Source organism: Ochotona curzoniae, unplaced genomic scaffold, assembly GCF_017591425.1.
Source record: "Ochotona curzoniae isolate NIBS_2020 unplaced genomic scaffold, NIBS_Ocur_1.0 contig_1014, whole genome shotgun sequence".
NCBI classification, from domain to species: domain Eukaryota; kingdom Metazoa; phylum Chordata; class Mammalia; order Lagomorpha; family Ochotonidae; genus Ochotona; species Ochotona curzoniae.
Window position 1 is genome coordinate 43,141,847 of NW_024464920.1, and position 22,441 is coordinate 43,164,287.

The following is a 22,441-nucleotide window of genomic DNA, read 5'->3' on the forward strand; positions in this document are numbered from 1 at the left end:
GGAAATCTACTCATCAATGTATCAGTCTCCAACCTCAGCTCTTGCTGCTTTGTTCCCTTGTGCACGCTGGACCTACTCCTGTGGCAAAGCCCTTGTGCACACGTATCTTCTACCTGGAGCAGCTCCCCGCAGGTCTCTCCAGCATCTTCCTGTCACACTAACACACAAACCCTCCCCACTTCCTCTCCACATTTTCTTGTTCTTCTTATCACTTCCACTACACAGGGCTTATTTATTTCTTTTGCTTTCTGTTGCCTTTCTCGACCGTTCCAAAGAGGATAGGAGTTTCAGTCTCCTGGGCTTTTTGTTGCACCCTGAGCACCAATGGTGCTCAGCCCATTTCAGGCGAATGGAGAATGGAGTGCAAAGACACATGTATGGGGATCATGTGAGCACAGAGAAGGTATGATTTTGCAAGGTGTGGGCTTTCAGGTAAGAGATTCTGGAAGAGACTCTGTTGGAACAGACCCCTGAAGACAAAGAGGAGTGAACAGGACAGGGGAAGGCTGAGGGGTGGAGTGGAGAAGCAGAAAGATAGGTGCTCATTAAGTCTTCTAAAAGGACAGATGGATGGAGGGCAGAGGAAGCTCTTCCGGGCAGGGAGGGCAGCATGAACAAAGGCAGGGAGTGAGGGGGCAGAAGTAGCGTGGCTGTTGGAACAGAGAAAGTACAAGAGAAAGTGGGGAGAGGTGGGTGGAAACCAGTCCAGCAGGTATCTGGACTTGATGCCCAAGGCGCCCAAGGCAGCCACTGAAGGGATTAGAATGAGAGATGATCTGGTCATGATTGGTATTAATCATTCTGAATTTAATGTTGAATCTAGGATTGGAGCTCACGAGGGCAGAACTCTGACCCACATCTCTGGAGCCACCTCTGCCTGCAGTGGTGTAATTCATTGGCAGTTCAGCACATCGGGGTATGTTATCCACATATATTTTGGGGGGACAACATTGTGCAGAATGGAAAGCTGAGGGGAAAGCTGGAGCTGAGCTACCTAGAAGAGCTAACCTGGAGGGCAGCTGAATCTGTAGGTAGGAAGAGAACAAGACAGAAGAGACAGTTCTGGAACTCACACTCCATCATGCTGAGATTGGCGTTCAGTGCTTCCACTTCATCTGTGATAATGGGACAGAGCTGGCCGCAAAAAAAGGAATAAAAAAAAAAACCCCAGATTATTTAGTGAAATGAAACCCTCTGATGGAGTACCACTATACTTTCCCTTAAATCAGTGGATGCCCATGGGCCTCAAGTTCTGACAATCTGGACTGCATGTCATTGAATACTGGCCTAGCTTTCTCAAACGGGAACCACACCTACTTAGACTCATAAAAAGGTTGAGCCCTTGGCCTTTCTCTCTGTGGCATGATGAGGCACGAATCACAGACCACGCACCTGCTGTCACACCTGAAGAACCTGTTGCTGGAAAAATTGTGCCTTTCCCAATGGCTGAGGTGCCACCCACCTCCCATCTCTAAGTAGTTGGGAGTGCTTTCATTTTGAGTCTTTACTGAACCCCTGAACTAGTTTAAGAGCCCCGCAAATGAGAGATTTATTTAGTCATCTTCTGCATACATGAGAACAAGTGCTCATGTGGGTGTGCCTGCCATTTGCTCACTGGTGTACTTGGCCCAGTGGCAGAAACTAGGGAGTTTGGGCACCTCGGTAAGTTACTTGGACACTCAGTCCTCAGTTTCCTCACCTGCAATGTGGACAACATATCAAGTTGTTGTAAGGAGACATTGAGAGGTAATCCAAGCAAAATTCCCAGATCATAATGAGTGACCAGGAAGTGTTAGCTATTGGTCTTTTAATTCAGCATTAAAGGATAGGCACTACTATCCCATATTTACAAATGGGAAAATCAAAGCTGAGAAATGGCAATTTGTATGAGTTACACAGCTGCGGTCTGAGCTTTCTTGGCTGTTTACAGTGGCACAGAGAATCAGAAACAGCATGTGTTATTGTCAAGCTGTGCATAAACCACAGGCATGCTTAACTAGTGCTGCTCACGACATAAGTCATTCTCAATGACATCCTGCCAGAGGCCAAGGGATCGTACTTCATTTCCCAAGGGGAAACAATCAAGAACAGAGTCCTTCAAGATGACAGAACAAGGTGCACACTCACTGGTACTCAGTCCCTGTCAGGTAAGCTTCAAGGTCCCCACGCCAGCTCTGCCACCTCTTTGCACAAGCAAGTTGATGTTTTTGATTGTTGATTCCCTCACCAACTATCAAAAGCACCTAACATCTGCTAAGCACTGAGTTTCGGTGAGCACCAATAGATACATAACAGATAAATTCGTACTGACAGTTTGCCCACTGTTGAAAATCCTGAAGGAGGGCATGCTATTTTGCCTAACTCTAAATCCCTTGTCCCTACCACAATGTTTGGCAGATAGCAGGGTTTTGAGAAACTACGTTGCAGAGGACAATGTGTGTCAAAGTGCTTTAGAAGGCCTTTAACACATAGTAGGTGTTCAACAAAGCTTATTGATTAAGAATTAATAAAAGCATGGTAAAACTGGTGCTGATATTATTTTACAGTGGGTGTCTTACCTGAAAAGACTTACCATTTCATTTAAGTTTTTCAAAATGGGTTTCTCCATGGGCTCAGAAAAGGAGTTATATAGGACACTAGGGACACAAGACAGACAGAGCTTACTCAAGGGCCATCATCTGATGGCTATAACCCTTCTGAACATCCAACCTCTGACTAGCCATTTTTTACCACGGAGTTCTCACTCACCTTAATTGTCCAGAAAATGAGACATGGGCATGGCTCACTTGGGCATAGCAGTCTTCAAGTTGCAGGATTGGGTGACTTGAGTCATTTTGTGTTAGGATGATGGTGCCAGTGAAGTAGACCCCGGAGAGGAACAGATCAGCTCCTCCTGTATCTTTGCTGTTCAGAGACAAAGTGCAAGGTTACCCAAGTCTGGGTCAGGTATGGACATGAATCCTGATTTTTTGACTATCTATACTGCAACTTCCTAGAGGGCAAAGACCATGTCAGGCTCATTTCTGGATTCCTGGTGTCTACAACAGGTAGGGGCAGAGTAGGTGCAGAGTGGATATGTAGTAAAAAATAATGAATATATGAATGGTGGAAGCTTCTTTTCTTAAATAAGATTCATTTATTTAATATTTTTATTGGAAACACAGAGTTACAGAGAGAAGGGGAGACAGAAGATCTTCCATCTGCTGGTTCACTCCCCAAATGGTCACCATGGAGCTGAGTCAATCCAAAGCCAGGAGCCAGGAACCAGGAGGTTTTTCTGGGTCTCCCATGAGGTGCAGAGATCCAATCTTTGGGCCATCCTACATTGCTTTTCCAGGCCATCAGCAGGACACTGGATCAGAAGTAGAGTAGTCAGTACATGAATTGGAGTTCTTATGGAATATAGCACTTTGCAAAGACAGGATAGGCCAATTGAGTCATTGCACCATGTCCAGCTTTTGGGGATTTATAGGTATTTCCACTTGAATGTTCTGGCTCTGGTAGTGATTGGGCATCATGCATATATAACGTTTTTAGTGAGAAAAACAGGGGTAAATCTGGCACCAGTGTGTGCAGGAAGGGCACAGATGGGAACGTGACATTTAGTTGTAGTCTGTGAACCCTTCAAGCAGGTGGATTGTGAGTTATTTATCATGTCTAAGAACTTAGCTTGCCACCCAATGTAGAAGCAGCATTTACTTTTTGACGATTTATGGCAGAAATGGATGAACACATGCATATGTATTGTGTATGTAGGGGGGACGTGTCTTTTCTGTGCAAGTATTAAGACTGCAATGCTTGAGGTGTGGTCCACACATAGACACCCAGTAAATGGTAGCTGGATGACTTAGTGGATGAATGAGTGTGTTACTCTGGTGCCAAGACAGACCTCAATATTTCATGCAGGACAGAGACTTGCACACAGTAGGTCTTCTATCAATCTACCTCCAATTTTTCAATTTCCTGGTGTATTTAAGACCTCTACCCCTCCAGCAGCCTGACACGTGTGGTCTTTGCATCTTAAATGACAGTTGATCAATTGTTGTGCCTTTAAGGAAAGAGCGCTTTCACCCTATCCCCATCCAAGTAGGGATTTCCTGATCAAATCTCACAGGGGAAAATACTCTTGAGAATTGAGAGAATTCTAGTGTTGAGAGTAGCGGAGCATTGATACACTCTGTATTCTTGCTCTGCTCCTCCCCAGGACAGCAGCAGGTATTTCAGAGGAATACTCACAAGAGTGGTGACTTGACTGCCCAGTTGGTGCTGACATTGGCCGTGCCATGGTTTGTCAGTGCTTTGATTCCCACCCCAGGCACAAAGGCTAAGGAAGTATTTGGGAAGGAAAAAGCATTGATTTTTATGCTGTAAAACAAACAAAAACCCAGAATGGTTAGGACAACTCTTCTGGAACATCTCTAAGTCAAACAAAACAGAAAACACAGGTGTAGAATTCCTGCCAGAAGTTGTGAACCTGTGACTCTTTCAACAGAAAGTACCTCTTGACTTCAACATGTTCTGTAGGCACTGCCTCCTAAGCCCCCCTGAAACTCTTACCAGGAAATAGCTTCTTGCAGTTCTTTGATGGGGAGAGACCAGCAAGTTTTAGAAATAATTTTGTAAATAATGAAATAATTTATTTCTTTGGTTTTGGAATGACAAAAACAGATTCTGTGCTGGCATCATTAGCCTTTCCTTTAGTGGTTCCAGTTTTTTTTTTTTTTTTGGTCTCATGAGAGGTGATTTTAGAATTTTGGAAGAGGTATCTATTTTTGTATGGGATTGTCATACACATTGCAATGTTGGACATTACATGAGTAGTAATGTTCTTTCCCACCTTCCTCTTGTTTCCAAACATCTTCTACATGGGCAGTATCTTCCTAGCTGAGAAATTTATTGTTGAGATTTGTCTTTTCCTAGGATTCTCTGCACAGTTAAACAGGTCACATGAGGCACGTGTGAGGCAGAAGGTTGCTTGTAATCTACATCATTAGATAGCTATGTGTGTTATGATCAATTATTATGAATACATACTAATAAATTAGTATTAACATATATTGAGCAACTGCTACCGGCCAGGTACTGTGGTAAGCACTTTTCATGAATTAGCTCATTTTGATCTCAAAATAAGCCTACAAGAGAGTTTTTGCTTTCATAATTTCCAATCAAGATGTGAGAACGTAAGAAACTTGGCTGGAGTCATCCATGTGAGTTATGCAATTAGACCTGGAACTCTCCTTATTCTGATTTTAGACTATGCTCTTTTTCCATTTTTTAATCTTATTTGTTTATTTGAAAGGCAAGGTTAGAAAGAGAGAGAGAGAGAGAGAGAGAGAGAGAGAGAGAGAGAGAAAGGAAAGCATCTTTCATCTGTTGGTTCATTCCTCAAATGGCCCCAACAATCAGGGCTGGGCTAGGCCTAAGCCAGCAGCCAGGAATTTTTTTGGTCTTGCACATGGGTGCAGGGTTCAAGCACCCATCTTCTGCTGCTTTTCCAGGCATATTAGCAGGGAATAGTTTTGGAAGCAGAGCATGAACCAGGGCCCATCAGAGATGCTGGCATTGCAGGAAACAGCTTCATCTGCTACACAATACTGGCTTCCTGGGTAGGGCTGTTAACCACAAGGTTCTATCCCTTCTTGTACAGTGCAAAGAGCATCTAACTCCTCTATGAGGCATATAATCTCTTTCCATCAATGACATAAACAAACGTTGCTCATAGGTACATTGAGAAGGCAGAATGAGTTCATCTGTGTATAACTGATGCACAGGAGAAAGGTGCTATGAACTAAGACTAGGCAGTTGTTAAAATGTAAGTGGAATGGCTGATAGGAAAACCATTCGTAACCTCCTGCTCCATGCCCACTTTTTTATCTTCTTTGCTATTACACAGCCAAGTTCCTCTATGCACGGAGGATGGCAGAAATTCCTTACTGTATCTTAGAAATATTTCTTCTTAGACACACATGATTCCAACCCATTCTTTATAACAATTGCAGTGTTCCAAACTGTCAGGTAAAAAATCCATTCCTTTGTTGATGGACATTTCAACTGCTTTGGCACTTCTGTATTATAAACAGTGTCACCATGTGCATTCTTATAGAAGTGTTGGGTGACAGCTACTCTTCCAGGGAGGACACTGAGAAGGGGAACTGCTGATCAAAGATATAAACAGGTGCTACAAAGGCTGTTGAAAATGTAATCAAAAGTTATCTTTACCTAGAGAAGATTAAAATTATGATTGAAGGGCTGGAAGAGAGGTACTGGTACTAGTACTGGTGGTGGGGTGCAGGGGAACAAGGCAAGCGTGACTGTCTTCCTGAACTGCACATATGGAATGCATAACACCTGTTCTTTCTATATTATTAAAAACTTTAAAAATGTACAAAAAACTTCAGTGCAATCCAGTCTTGAAATTCATGTATAGGTTTTACATAATATGTACTTACTATAATTTGAAAAACATTCTATTTATTTGACAAGGGGAAGAGTGGGATTGAGGGAGGGAAGGAGAGAGAGAGAGGGAGGGGGAAGGGGAGAGAGAGAGACTCATTTACTTGTTTATTCCTCAAATGCCTGCAAGAGTCAGGGCTGGTTTAGGATGAAGTCATGGGAATGGGGAACTCCACCCAGGTTTCTCACTTGGGTAGCAGGGACTCAGCTACTCAGGACATCATCTGCTGCCTCCCAGGGTGTGTTAGCAGGAAGTTGGAATGGGGAGCACAGTGAAGACTGAAACCCTGGTCCTCCAGTAGTGGCTACCACTGCCCGGAGTGATGTCCTAGCCAGTAAGCCAAATGCCTACCCCTCCAAGTCTTTTTTGAAGTATCTGATTATTTATCTAAAGAAACTTATAGAGCACATTCTAAAATAGTACTATGAACCATACATGTAATTTATCATTTTCTAGTTTCCCATTGAAAAAAGAAAAACTGCTGAAACTAATTTTACTTATATTTTTACCTAACCAAATATAACCCAAATGTCATCACAGCATTAAATGATCAATATAAAATATTTTATGTTTTAATTTCTTCTTTTAAAAATTAATTCTGCAACATCTGGTCTACATCATGTACTCATAAAACAACTCAATTCAGGCACTAGATCTTATAAAATACTTGAACTGTGTTTATATTTAATAACATTTTCATTTGAAAAAGTAAATGTATATAATTTTTTTCTAAAGATTTATTGAGTTTTGTTAGAAAGGAAGATTCTACAGAGAGGGGCAGAGACAAAGATCTTCCATTTACTGGTTCATTCCCTAAATGGCTGTAACAGCCAGAGTTGAGCCAGTCTGAAGCCAGGACACAGAAACTTCCCCCAGGTCTCCCATGCGGGTGCGGAATCCCAAGACCTCCTTGCACCATTCTCTGCTGCTTTCCCAGGCCATAAACAGGGAACTGGATCAGAAATGGAGCAGCCAGGATGCGAAATGATACCCACATGGGATGCCAGTGTTTGCAGGTGCAGGACCAGCCTATTGAGCCATGGTGTTGACCCTAATGTGCATAAGAGTTAATGGATTCCAAACACCCATAAAAGCTTCTCAACAACTGAATCAAGTGTCAATTTCTAAATGAAAACTTCATAATTTGAAACATGAATTTTCTCAGTTGCCTAGTTATATTTCAAGTGCTCAATGACCACATGTAGCTAGTGGCCACTGTTTGGAAAGCACAGGTCTAAAATTATTGAAGTAGCAATGCTCCAAATATCTGTTTCCCCTCATCTTTACCTGCAGTTCACATTATACAAGTCTCCCTGTTTATTTCTGCTATAATTGAACAACTGGTTTTATAACTGATGTTAAGGGCAGGGGACACGTAGCATTTCCTACTTCAGCCCCAGTGCCCAGAACAAGGCCTGGTATGTATTAGGTGCTCCACAGATACTTGTTGGACAATTGATTTTATATAGACCTGGGCACTCACCAGGAGCTTTCTCCACAACCAGAAAACAAACAAAATGTGAAAATCGCAAATTACCTCCTGGCTTTGTGGAATGCTACCATTGACAGCAGAGAAAAAAATCATTGCAAAGCGGTGGAATTATCACTAGTTTGAAATTCTCACTGGGACAAATCACGAGTCACAGTCACAAAGAAGTCTTTCTTCAAACTTGGCTCTCCCCTAACCTCCAAGGTTGAGTCTGAAATGGACAAGTCCTATTCTTCCTACATTAACTACCTTTGGGACTCTCCCTGACAACCCTAGCGGAGGTTTTTCCTATCTCCTCATCCATTTCCTCTTCTTCTTTAAATATCCCTGAACTTACTGGAGCAAAGTTGTTTGATAAGAAAATGATTTCTCAGTTTTCTTTGTTAATAAGTGTCATATGACCAAGTTCTGTTCTTTATTGTTCAGCAGGATGTTGTTAAGATAGAGCTTCTGAAAAACAAAATCCTTAAAGAAGTAGACTGGGAGCTGGTGTGGTGTATTGAGTAAAGTTGCCACATCTGGTGCCAGCATACGTTTTGGGTACCAGTTTGAGTCCAGGCTGCTCCGCTTCCCAACCAGTTCTCTGCTTGGGAAAGCAATGGAGGATGGCCTAAGTGGTTGGACCCCCGCACCCACATGGGAAGCTTGCAAGAATGTAAGAAGCGCCTGGTTTTGATCTGGCTCAGCTCTGGATGTTGTGGCCATTTGGGGAGTGAACCAACGGATGAAAGATCTGTCTGTCTCTCCCTCTCGTTCTCTTTTTAATTTTGTATTTCAAATAAACAAATAAACCTTATAAAAAGTCAACTGATTCAGCTGATAAGATCCTCTTTACTACTTCCTCTTCCTCCTTCATGGATGTGATGGCTGTAGCTGTAGAGGCCATTTGGGCCATGAGGCAAACTCAAAAATAGAAGGCAGAGCTAAAAATGATGTGACAGAAAAAAAAAAAAAAACCCAAGAAAAAGACAAGGAGGCTTGGTTATAATTAAAGTCATGGGTTTCTTCTACTGATTTAAAACACAGGATAAATGCTTTTCTCTTTTACTTACTTTGAAAAATTGTAGTCCACATAATCAGCCTTCAGAAATTGAAGAGACTCAGAACCATGGAAGTCTGGGATATTGCTTTCCATTAACATTTGCCCTAGTACTTCCACCCCTGTTTGGACACCTGTGAAGGGAACGAGAATATGTCTGCTGACAACAACAGAAGTGGTAACAACATTTTGTTATTAGCTACACATTGAGTTACTCAATGCTTTTAGAAAATGGCCATCCTGTAACACGGGTGTTACTATCCCTCCTACATAGAGGAAAATGTTGATACTCAGAGGGGCCTAAGAGCTTGTTCAAAAACCACAGAACTAAGAACATTATGTGGCCTGGGCTGTAAAGTTTTATTATCACAGGACAGTCTAAAAGCAAAAGTGAAAAATATTCCTCAAACTATAAATAGCACTGTTACCATCATGGATATGTCACAGATGAGGAAGCCTTGTCTCTGAGTGGTGAATTGCTGCCCAGATCATACAGTCAAGAAGTGGGGGATGGCGAGTCAGGTCTGAACAGTTTTACAGCGTGGAATCTGTGGGCTGTGGTCAGCTCCACAGAGTTATTCCACATTTACCTTTCCTTACAGAGCCATATAAGCCCAACAATTTTTGGCTTATGGTTCACAGTTCATTATAGACCTCGGAAAAAATCATTTGCAACTTTGGTTCCCCATCATCTCCTGTACTGACCATCAGGGTTGCTCCGGAGCCCCCAAAATTAGATCAGACAGAGAGAGACCAATAAGGAGAGTTTAGAGCAGACAAGAAAAAAGTCAGCTTACCCTCATATACCTCACTAGGTAGTACGCAAAGATCAGTTACTCCTCACTAACTAAATTATTGAAGATTTCTCTGCTCACCCCTCCTAAAACTGTTCTACTCCTCCATAATTAACATATGGCTTGTTAGAGTTATAAGCCTGTTTGGCTTATCCTAAAATTCACGAAGTTCAGTAAAATCTCACTTGAATACTATAAACTATTAAATATGAATATGAAAAAAAAAGGACTCAAGACAGCTGACTAGTACCCTACAACCACTGTAAGGTTTATAGCAGTTGGTTATGTATAAACAAAAATTGAGATGTCAATGAAGTAGTTACAGGATTTGATTAGTCATTCCGTAGCATGTTAATTAGCTTCATGATGCTGTAGATTTCCATTTTTCTTCCTGTTGTTGATTTTGTATTGTGGCTTTCATTTGAGGGGATGGTATTTTACCATCTTTAGTTTCAGATCAAAGATGGACCCCCTATGAGACTGTTAAATTTATCCTGACAAAAGGATTCTGGATTCTCTGCATGGTCTATGCTTGCAATGATGGAATTATAACTGTTTATGAAGTATACTACTGTAATAAAAAATCATTTGCATTGTGAGTGAAGACTCATAACTTCAACCTTCTCAAGGAAGAAATTTTTGCTTTTATTCTTTACTGTGTGATTTAAATTCATTCCCAGTTATTCTATCCTTATTGGAAATGAAGAAGAGTACCTTATATCATCTCAAATGCCACAAATAATAATGTAGGTTGGGGATGAAAGGGGAGGCTAAGAAGGATGTAAAGACAGACTCAAAAGCACCACCAGAAAGCTTAGGGCTGAATCCCAATATTGTCGTTTGCCAACTCGTGTGACTCTGCAAGACATACAACCTCTCTGTCCCTTACTTGTCTCATCTGTGACACGACCATGACAGTAACCAAGGAGGGCTTCACAGCCCCCAGTGTTGGCTGGGCACTCACTGTCACAATAGAGACAGAAATAATAACCCTAGCCGATTGGTGTAAGTACCTGTGTGCATCAAGACTGCCCACATGCTTCCCCATTCAACAGCAATGTGATCCCTATATCAAGCGCAGCCAGTGAAAAGTCCAAGAGGTTCAGCAACTTTCCTAGGAGCCCACAGTCACTGCTGTTATCCAGGCCTGGAGGCCAGAGCCAGGGCTCAAGAGCTCATGTCTTCCCATGGCCTGTTATTGGTGGGTGCTTGGGAAAGTTCTCTGTAAAAGGTCAGTAGCCTTGTCATAGAAGTGTTCAAATTAGAGGAACACATGGCTCACCAATCACAGTCAACAAGCAGGGCCGTGGGAATTGCTTCAACAAATGACCCTGACTTCGAAGCCACCAACGAGCTCATTTGATCCTCATGTCACACTAATGAGGGGGTAGGCAAGTACCATCATTATCCCCTCATTTTCCAGATGAGAACACCCACTTGCCCAAGGTCACATACTGTGGAAAGGGATGGAACTGACATTCACACCCGAGTGGTTGCTGAGAGCTCTGCTCTGCTGAGCGGAAAAAAAATCTCTTGCATGACTAATTCTGTACAAGGTATCCCTTTTTTGAATTTTATTTTTTATTATTATTATCATTTTATGATACAGTTCTATAGGCTCCTGGTATTTCCCTTAACTCAGTCCCAAACCCCCTGCCCCACCTAGTTCCTCTATATCATTACTAAAGTATAGTTCTTCATACACAGTCATATGTCTATCATTGCAGGCATGTGCAAGAATCCAGCTTCCTTTTGTCAAGATATAGTAAACAGTTTCATTGTAAGTCTATCTTTGTCTGGAAGTAGAGATGCATACTACATTGTATCCTCACATCTGGATATTTTAGTCTCCTTTTCACAGCTACTGTATATCCCCTCAAATGAAAAGTCATAATACAAAATCAACAATAGAAAGAAAAATCGAAATTTACAATGCCATGAAGTTAAATGACATGTTACTAGATATGACAGTCTCCATTACACACCTACCGTACATCCCCTTAAGTGGAAAGCCACAAAACAAAATCAACATCCAAGAGAAGAAAAAAGAAATTAACAACACCATGAAGTTAAATAGCATGCTACTAAATGACTAACATGTAGCTGAAGAAATGAAAATCAAGAACCTTCTTGCAGAAAATGATGCTACTGTATGATCTATAATTTAATCAGAAGAAAGTGTTTTGAAGAGATGAAACTAGCAGAAAACATCAAAACCCATGCGATATAGTTTCCACTGATTTTTTTTTTGGCGAAATGTGTCTCTTCTAGACAACAAATAGATTGGTTTTGTTTTACAAATATATTTAACGAAATAATAAAGGAAAATTTTCCTAGTCTAGAGACAGAATTGGGAAACAAGATCCAGGAGGGGCACAGAACTCCCAACAGGCCTGATCAAAAGCGATCTTCACCAAGACACATGATCATTACGCTCTCTTCAATAGAACATAAGGAAAAGATCCTTAAATGTGCACATGAAAAAAAAATCAGTTAACATATAAAGTAATCCCAATTAAACTCACAGGAGATCTCTCACAAGAAACTCTACAGGCAAGAAGAGAATAGAGTTACATATTCCAGATTCTAAAAGAAAAAAAAATTGTCGGCCTAGGATAACATATCCAGCAAAGTTTTCTTTTGTCTTTGAAAATGAAATAGAATTCTTCCACAGTAAAGAAAATTTAAAAGAATTTGCCTCTTTTAAACCTGCCCTACAAATAATACTTCAAGATGTTCTCTTGACAGAGAAGAGGAATGGCACAAAACAAAACCAAAGGCAAATGTGAAGAACATCCCAGTAAAATGACAACAGAAGACTTAACCAATGAACGACTCATTCCTAAAAAGAGAGGATCAAAGTACTACCCATGTATATTTAACTCTGAATGTAAATGGTTTAAGCTCAATCAAACGTCATAGATTAGTAGACTGGATTTAAAAAGGTATCCCTAATATCATTCCTCTGCACGTCAGCACATCAATATGGAACCAACACATCGTATCTACATTCCTGGTGCTCATTTCCACATGTTTACAATTTAACAATTGTGCAACGTCATCAATATCAGGTTCCTTGTGCTCAATAAAGTGCTGAGGGGAAGATGAGCAGTTGTCCAAACAAAAGAAATTCCTTCCTCCTCTTATTTCTTGTCTGGTATGGCAGTTGATGCTGGTCTGGATTAGATTTAGTTAGCTATCAGCCAGACCAGTATTGCCTGGGTTGTCTGCTTTAGTTAGGTTGACTGGGAGAGAACCACCCATTCAGGCAATCTTAGGCAAAAATGTACGGGAGCAATATGCACCTGTACACCCTGATTTTGGTGACTTCTTCTCCCTCTAATCCCCCTGCAACACAGATCAAGGATTTCCCCATCCTCTTTCCTTTATAAGAACCCTCTATAGGAATGGATCTTAGTCTTTCCGTAACTACAGTGACACTGCTTTCAAAAAACGTACGTTCTTGGTTGGCACTGTTGCACAGTAAGTTAAGCTTCTGCCTGCAGTGCCAGCATCCCATACGGTGCTGATTTGAGTCATGGCTGCCCCAAATTCAATCCAATTTCTTATTGATGACTTGGGCCCAAGTGCCACATTGAAAACCTGGAAGAAGTTTCCAGTTCCTGGCTCCCGGTTTTGGACCAGCTCAGCTTTAGCTGTCTGGGCCATTTGTGGAGTGATCCAGAAAATCTCTTTCTCCTCTCTCTGTGTAGTTCTGCCTTTCAAATAAAAATAAATCTTTGGAAAAAACATGTCCATTCTCTGCTTTATATGCTGTACACTATTTTAGGGGATTCTAAGTCTCTTCCAAAATTAAGTCCTTCCTGAATCACTAAAATGTTAGTTTTACCCTTGAATCTCTTTTTTAAAAATTAAGAAATTTTTAAATGAATCAACATGTAATATTTGTATATTTTTATAGGTTGCAGAACAATGTTCCAATACAAAAACACAGCATAAATTAATAATACCAGGAAACAAACCTTTCCATTTCCTTTGGTATCTTTCGTATTTGAAACCCACAAATACCCACAGTTCTTTTTAGACTCTAACACATTATTGTGAGCCTGTATCACCTGCACTGTGCCACAGACCACCAGAACCCATCACCTCCATCCAGCCATGCTCTGAGACTCGTTATCCAAAGTTAACAATAGTTATAGTTGATCTGACCTTAATAACTACCTGGGGCTGGCACGGTGGCATATGCCACAGGCATCCCATCTGGGCACTAATTCGTGTTCTGGCTGCTCTACTTCTGGTCTGGCTCCCTGTGAATGGGAAAGCAACAGAGTATGGTCCAAGACCTTGGGCGCCTATTTCCATATAGGACACCTGGAAGAACCTCATGACTCCCAGGTTGGGACTAGCTCAGCTCTGGCTCTTGTGACCATCTGGAGAATGAACCAGTGGGTGGAAGATTCTCTCTCTTTCTCTCACTCTGACCTTCAAGTAAAAGAAATAAGTCCTTTAAAACCCCCTTTTTCTAACCTATCATGCATTGTTATTTAGAGCTCCGAGATGTTCATTCTATCTGTATGTGGAAAAAGGGAGCAACACCTCAAGGTTATGGGTTGGTGATGTCTTCTCATCAAGGTGACACATTTTTTAGGCAACATTTTTTCCAGCCATTTTAGCAATTTCAGTATAAGAGATCAGCAACATGAGACAGCATGAGCTGTGGAATTTGGATACTGACCCATCTGTGTTGGCTACAGCCTTGTTTTGAAATGCATTCAACTCACCATAGTCCAGGGCCCGCTGAGTAACCCTTGCCTTGATGCCAGGGTAAATGGTCTGAGAGGATGAGCTGCAGAAATTCCACAGGAGGAAACAGCCCCAGATGACAGGAGCTGTCTTTGCATGCATCTGCAATTAATCAACATTTATGGCTTTAAAACAATTATTCTTAACTATCTCATTGATTAGGTCCATTCAGTTTTCTAGACAGGCTCATTTTTATTGCTTACTTCCAGAACTTTATCCATTCGCCCATCATCTACCCATCCCCTCACCTACTCACCTACCCATCTGCCCACTCTCTCACTAATCCCTTATTGAGATGTGTTCTAGGTGCTGAGGACAGAGAGGTGACTGACACCTGGTCCCTGACCTCTGTTTCTGACAGTCTGGGGAGTGAGTCAGTATGTGCATGCATGTGCATACTTGCACAGTTGTAACACTGTATGTTATAATACGAAAACCTACTAGTAAACTGAATGACTGAGATGTACCCTGTGAAGAATACTGGGTACTGTGGGGGTGGGAGAATTCTTGACAGTTTTACAATAAATGACTCTATAGCTTAGGTTGGTGGCCTGAATGGTGCTGGGCAATCACCCATTTGCATGGCAGGTCTGCTCATGGGGGTAATGTCCTTTACAACCAGCTCTAAACTTTACTAATGCTGTGGCTCCTCTCCTGTCCATGCAGTAGTAGTCATCTAAGCTGACCATCCTGAGGTATTTGTTATTTCTAAATTTTCCAGTATTCTCAAATATAGGGATATATCTATCTATCTATCTATATATCTATATCTATCTATATCTATATATATCTATATATATATATATATATATAGAGATAGATAGAGATAGAGATAGAGAGAGATTGTATGTTCCCATCTGCCAGCTCAGTTCTCAGATGCCGCTGGGAGCTGAAGCTGGGAGCTGGGAACTCAGTCCAGGTCTTCCACATAGGTGGCAGCAACCTAACTACTTAAGCCATCACCTACTGTTTCCTCTGTAGGAATTTTCAGGTTTCCTGGGGAAGGATATCATTCCTTCAGAATCTTGAACAGAAACTGGCGCATAGTAGGCAATGTGTGAGTACTGTGTGATTGATGGGAAGAGTGAATGAACGAATGTCTTCATCGAAAGGCTGTGAACTGGGTTACACGTGCCTAACTGGTTCGCTTGTCCTTGGAGCAGTTCCTGATCTTAGTATGTGGCACGTTACATGGAATTTGCATTGTAATTTTGATTTTAATTGCCTGTTCCTTCACCCCAGGGATTATCTCTTTCTTCTATGACTTCTATGACTCCCGAGTCTAGGACAAGGCCTGGCTCATAAGCAGACACAGAAATGTAAGTAAACGCCTTCTCTCACTTGAGAAACCATGTCATATTTAGTGTTGTATCTCCTGAGCTTGGCATATGTAAGTGATTAATGCATGCTTAGTACACGCATGTCACTTCATGAATCACTATCACTCCATTTTCTTGGATGAAGCATAAGGACTGACAGCAATGCTGGTAGGGATTTTTTAGAATGATAGCCAAGTGAGTAATATATTAACACACATTGTTTTTAGTCGTGGGAGTTTATAATCTGGACGATCTGTCAATGTTGCATTCACACTGGATGAAGATCTACAGGTGACAGGACTGCCATTAGATTAACACACAAACATGTAGTCCATCAAGGAAGGGGGGCCTTGTGAAGGTGGTTAAGGAACACTAGGTTGTGATAACCCAGGTTTGGATAGAAAGAGGGGGGTCAGACCAGGTGGTTAGGCAAGGATTTGAAGTAGGAGTAGGATTCATGAGCAGCCTGGGTAGGAAAAAAAAAAGGTCATGGTAAGAAGTGGCGGGGGTGGGGCGAACATGTGACTAAGGCAGAGGAGAGGTCTAATTAAGAGGGGTTAAATGTGAGACCACGGAGGCAGGAATGGGATGCTGCAGACAAAGGGGTCTTTTAGAGAACGAGATGAACAGTCTGATCAGGGAAGGGAGAATCCAGCCTGTTTTTGGCTTTTGTGCAGAATGGGAAAAGGCAATCCTCTGGAGAGATGCCATCCTGTTTGTAGAGTGGATCTGGGGGAAAATATGTTGAGAAAACTCCAGGAGTGGGAACCTTAGGACACTGTGAGATAGCAGCACCCCACATCACAGGGCCTGAGTTCAAGTCTTGGTTCCACTCTTGACTACAGCTTCTTGCTAATGCACACCTCAAGAGTTAGTGATATCCTGTGGTACCTTGGAGCTGATGTGGCAGTGTACAGGTGTGGCAGTATACAGGTTAATACTTTGGCTGGAGTACCAGCATCCCATATGGAAACAGGTATATGTCTCAGTTGCTCTACTTCTTATTCAGCTCCCTGCTTGTGGCCTAGGAAGGTGGCAGAGGATGGTCCAAAGCCTTGGGTTCCTGTACCTACGTAGGAGACCCTACCAAAGCTTCTGGTTTCAGATTGACTCATTTATGGCATTGCAACCATGTGGGGAGTAAATTAGCAGATGGACAATCTTAATCTCTACCTCTCCTCAATGTAAATCTGTCTTCCAAATGAAAATAAATCTTTCAAGAAAAAGTTTTCTGACATCCATGTGGGCAATTCAAGTTGAGTTCCCAGCTACTGGATTTTGCTTGGTCCAGCCCTGGCTGTTTTAGGTATTTGAGGAAATGAGCCAGTGGGTGGAAGTTGTTTTCTATTGCTTTAAATAAGCAAAATAATGAAAAAGAAAAGCCCCACCTGAGTTTACCAGTGTTCGCAGTTTGGGCTGGTATTTTCACTTAGTGAACAGAGTGACCAATTTGCGTAGCAGGTCCATGCAGATTAGTGTATGCTCATGTGGGGATTACACTGCAGGGCTCTGAGGTTTCCAATGAACATCTGACTTCTGACTAAGTTCATCCTGAAGCCTGGGAATGTTGCCTTGGTCAGCCTATGTCTCTTATTTAGGAATGAAGAGACCCTGTTCACTCTGAGGGTTCTTTGAAAACACAATCTTCTTTCTAAGACCACTTCTGACTTCCCTAAGCTAATCTCATTTCCTCAAGAGCCTGTTATCAAAATACATATTGATTCACACGTGTGTGTTCCTTGTTTTGCTTATTGTGTGCCTTGCTTACCAGAATGTATGTGCATGAGGACAAGACCTGATCTGGTTGGAATTCTAGATCTGGCTTGGTGCCTGCGATATAGTGGGTGAGTTAATAAGGGAATGGGTAGCTTGGTGTGCCACAAGACATTATGTACCAGTAGAGCATAGTTGCCTCTTCTGAACAGATGCTGGCTGAAGTTCTGGAGTAGGATCTAGGAAATTGTGGTGAGGGGGGCTGAATCATGGGTGGCTAGGGACAGTCTTTGTGGGAGTGGACAGGATATCTGGGTTCTGGGAGTAGGGAGGACACACAAAGTAATGGCTTTTTACCAACAGAGGCATTTCAATATTTTAATACTGCCATGGCCGTATGCATCCAGTGTGATGTTGAAACCCTGCAGAGTTGGTTTGAAATCTATGGAACACCACAGAAAGGCCAGAGCTGGAGGACTTCGGACAATCAGAGCACAGACAATGCCAAGGAAGGCATAAAGAAGTGGGAATGAGAGTTGAAAGGATTAAACTAAGGTGGGAGACCAGAGTCTGTCCAAGAGTAAGTTATCTGAGGGTTCTAGGAAACATGAGGAGTGGGATTAAGGTGGCACGAAGTCTTCATGTCCTGGGAAGCAGGGTGCTATCAACACGTTACACTCTGAGAGAGGAGAGGTAGGTCCTTCCTGCAGGAGTTGAGTCCAGTGGCTCCTGCTATATAAGACTCTTTCTGATCCTTTTGCTGTCCTGGAGGGTGGCCAAGGGGTCCAGAAGTGGATGGGACTAAGGGAGTCAGGGGACCACTGCTGGGAGACAGTGTCATGAGCAGTTATAGCTAGAATAGAAGTAGTCCTGCATTTTAACAAGTGGCAAGTGGCGAGGCCATGCTGGTATGCAGTCCTGCTAGCACCACTGAAAGTGAAGCGCTGTAGGAGGACAGGTGCTGAGGAGGTTGGCATCTTTGGGGTGTGGTTTTTTTTGGAAGCACAGCATTTTCATCGTAGTGGAACACAGCAGGAAAGAAGTCAGCTCCCAAAATCTGTACTCATTAAACTGTATGCAAATTAAGGTAGAAATTATCTTTCTGTGCAGCATGTATTAGGGGCCAAAATAAATACCTGCTAATTAACCATCGAATTCTCTGTGTATGTGTGTATCCACTTCCACAATGAAATAGCACAGTAAACCAAACCAGTAAGAGGACTCATTAATAGAATAACAATGAAAATAGTAAACTTGTATATATTTTTTGCCACATAAAATGCTGATGACTCTTTGCAGTGAACATTATTATCTTGCTCATTTTAGGCACACGGACATGGAGTGACTTGTCTAATATTTTATAGTAAGTCAGACATCCAGGGCTCAAACCGCCCCTACCCCCTTCTCTAGATCCAAATTCTAGTGCTAATGAATCTGTTTTCATTGAATGATTTATTTATTCTGGGGATTTTAAATGGGAGTTGCTTGATGCCATCCTCAGTGCCGGCAAGTTCAAAAGGCATCTAGAAAATTCAAACATAATGGTGCTTCTTGGGTATCCTAGCAGTCAAACACATTTTCCCTGTATGGTTAAAGGATGTTCCCAGAGTGATACGTGTTCACGAAGATCCAAGCACCCAAAACTTCAGATGGAAAAACATAATTTTCCTCTAGAAATTTAATGAGTAAATGAAATTACTTGGGTACCAAGGGATGTACTGTACTTGACTTTCAGTTGGATTGTTTGGTTAGGATGATAATTTATGGGCAGAGAGGAAAGGAACCTTGTCAAGCAAGGCGATGACTCCTAAGAGGTTAGGTAATTTGGCTGACAAGTAAGGACAGGGCCAGCTGCCTGTTAAAAGAGAGAGATACAAATGACTTAAAAACCCTACGAGCTAGTTACATATTTTGTTGCTTCCGCGGAGTTGTTTCCTTCCAAGATTTAAAGCCTCGGTACCCATCCTGTTTTCTTACTAACATACAGGCAGAACAACACTCCTCCATTAAATGCTCCTTGCCTAAGCCATCTTGACGACCAGGAGTGAGAAAACCTTAGCACAATTTAGCAAAGTTGTGAGACTCACAGATGGACTGTTGCTTGGATAGACTGAAAAAGCTGATTCACAGAGAGATGAGTGAATGAAATGTAGCCTTCAATACAGAGATGTGGATTGAAAAGTACATTTAAACAGATTTTTAAAAGTCTAGACTGTAAAGATACTTCAATATGCTGCTGGTTAGGAACAAACTACTTTCCATAAAAAGTCTATACCAACAGGTATGGATTATGGGCAGAACTGGAGAATATTTCCAGGAACTGTCAGCCCTTGCATCTGATTTTATAATAAGGTCTACGCTGGCCAATGATCCTTAAAGCCCTTTCAAATCATTCCTCCCAAAACTTCATGCTTAATTCTAGTACAGTTGAGGTAAGAGGGTTAGCAGTTTTGTTCTGGCAGGATCTAGGTCACTGATACAGCTTAAGGCCAGTTTCCAAACCACAGAGTTCACATTAGCTCCTAAATCCTAATGACTACAGTCACCGGGAAACAAGACAGAACTTCCTGTCACTGTGCTGGGATCTGCCAGAGATGGAAACACAAGTCCGGAGCACTGAGCAACTTCCTCATGGTGTTCCATGACCTAACACTCCACAGATGAGCCACATGGACTTTTGTCAGATCTTTCTTCACTAAGCAGCTTGTCTGAGAAGTTTCTAGGCTGGCAAGAGTGACATGAAGCAAACAGAAAAAGCACAGGAAAACCTAGGCAGATCACAGTAACAACTCAGGATCCGTAACAGCTGATAGGTCAGGGGTGTGGAGCTGGTGTGCTGGTAGAGTCCTCGAGTTCTGTTCATGATTCTTACCTCAAGTGGAGGACGCGTCCAAGCTGGGGAGCTCCTGGGTTCCTTCTGCGCTCCAAGCTGATGTGTTCTCTACCTTGGGCCTTCAGTCAGCTGCTTAAACGCCAACGAGATAATTAAGTCTGAATCACCTCAGTGGCTGATTTTTTTTAAACACCGGTTTCAAAATATGATACATAATTGCTTCACTACAATTACCCAATGGCATGAATGAACACTGTAGTTTCTCTCGAGATGAACAGACAATGCCAACTAGGCATTAATTATCCCCCATGGAAAGCACACAGACGCACACACATACACATGTTACACTTCAGAAATTGCTATGGCAACGTTCCCAAAATGATTAAGTCAATATTTCCAGAGTATGGACAAAGGTGTTTTTAAAATTATGTTGAATTGGGACAGAAAGTTTTCCTTCCTGCATCGTAAGCCAGTTTCTCCAAATTGAAGTCCTCCTCCCCACACCAGCCACTCCACACCACTGCCCAGGATATCCCCATTATGTCGTTCTGCCAGATCATCACTTTGGGTATGAAAGCACATGGTTGACACTCAGGTTCTACCTTCAAGGCAGGATCACAGACAGCGTCTCTACATTTAGCACTTCTGTGAAGTATGGTGGGTGGGCTCATCGACTACTGTGTTAACTCGATATCTTTATAGAGCCTAAGCCTTGTCCCAGTCTTACACTCCATATTTTGATGCACATCTGGATAGCCAGGGTTCTGATTTCATGAAGCATCTCATGTCTTTTCTGGGAAAAAAAGAGATGTTCAGAACTTGGCGCAGTAGGCTAAAGGCTAAAGTCCTTGCCTTGCACATGCCCGGATCCCATATGGGTGCTGCTTCATGTCCTGGTGGGACCCGCTTCCCATTTAGCTCCCTGCCTATGGCCTGGGAAAGCAGTCGAGGATGTCCAAAAGCCTTGATATCCTGTACCTGCGTGGGAGACCCAGAAGAAGCCCCTGGCTCCTGGCTTCGGATCAGCTCAGCTCTGACTGTTGTGGTCACTTGGGGAATGAATCAGCGGATGGAAGATCTTCCTCTCTGTCTCTCCTCCTCTGTATATCTGACTTTCCAATAAAAGTAAATAAATCTTAAAAAGAAAAGATGTTCAATCTTCCTAGTTTACTAAGGATACAGGGTGTCTGGAACTAAAACCAGGCCAGTCCTGGTAAATCAGAAAGATTAGTAACCCTAGCAGAAACATTAGAAAACTTCATGTGGCATTGTCCATATTTCTGACGGTTTTTCAGTTTTCTTATGTGCTTTAAGTAATATTTCCCTACTTAACCTGAGTTTTTCTGGGAGCAAAATGAGCATTAAAATTAATCGTATTTTGGCAGGTTCTTATAAAGTATTGATAATGTAAGATCATGTGCTATCAAAACTATAGAGCTATATATATATTTTGATTCATGTAGGCAGCCATATGAATGGTACTAAGAGACTGAAGAGCCTCCTCACAGAATCATTTGTTGTTGTCACTGATCAAATTTCCATCAACTGCCCACTAGACGAAAAGTCCTTTTTAGCAAAGAATACCTGTCCATATGGAGACATAAAATAAGTAAACAAGAAAATAAACAAAAATGTTTACACTGTCACACTACTATGAAGGAAATTAGGGAGTGTACTTAGTGGAATAGTCTCCTACTTGATAGGGCAGCGGAGCTGAGGGGGGTGGGCTTACTTTGTTAGGATGTCCAGGGAGGCACCCCTGAAGGGGTGGTAGTGGCTCTGAGATAGGGTTGTTTGAAACCAGGCAGGCAAAGTATGTAGAAAAAGGTGGAGCAGAAAGCCAAGGTTTGCTGGTGCATCTGGAATAAGCTGAGGGCAGAAAAGAGTAGTGTAAGACATTGAAAGGGTGATGGCGGGGCGGGGCGGGGGGGGGTGTAGTTGAAATTCTGTGGGTGGAAAGGTTGGCTGGAAACATGAACTTCCCAGTCATCATCCAGATGTAAATGAGATCATCTGTGGCAGCTTCCCAAGGC

The 22,441-nt window shown here is 42.2% G+C and overlaps 1 protein-coding gene across 1 annotated transcript in view; it reads right to left on the reverse strand.

Moving 5' to 3' along the window:
• BPIFC (BPI fold containing family C) overlaps positions 1 to 22,441 on the reverse strand; it is a 53,461-nt gene that overhangs the window by 20,925 nt on the left and 10,095 nt on the right. Inside the window, exons 3-10 of the mRNA XM_040990994.1 lie at positions 21,011 to 21,201; positions 20,448 to 20,540; positions 14,522 to 14,645; positions 8,996 to 9,116; positions 4,237 to 4,365; positions 2,749 to 2,904; positions 2,573 to 2,636; positions 1,074 to 1,134 (exon numbers count right to left, since the gene is read on the reverse strand). Coding sequence (XP_040846928.1) covers positions 1,074 to 1,134; positions 2,573 to 2,636; positions 2,749 to 2,904; positions 4,237 to 4,365; positions 8,996 to 9,116; positions 14,522 to 14,645 — 655 coding nt within the window. The 5' untranslated portion in view covers positions 20,448 to 20,540; positions 21,011 to 21,201. The remainder of the gene's footprint in view (positions 1 to 1,073; positions 1,135 to 2,572; positions 2,637 to 2,748; positions 2,905 to 4,236; positions 4,366 to 8,995; positions 9,117 to 14,521; positions 14,646 to 20,447; positions 20,541 to 21,010; positions 21,202 to 22,441) is intronic.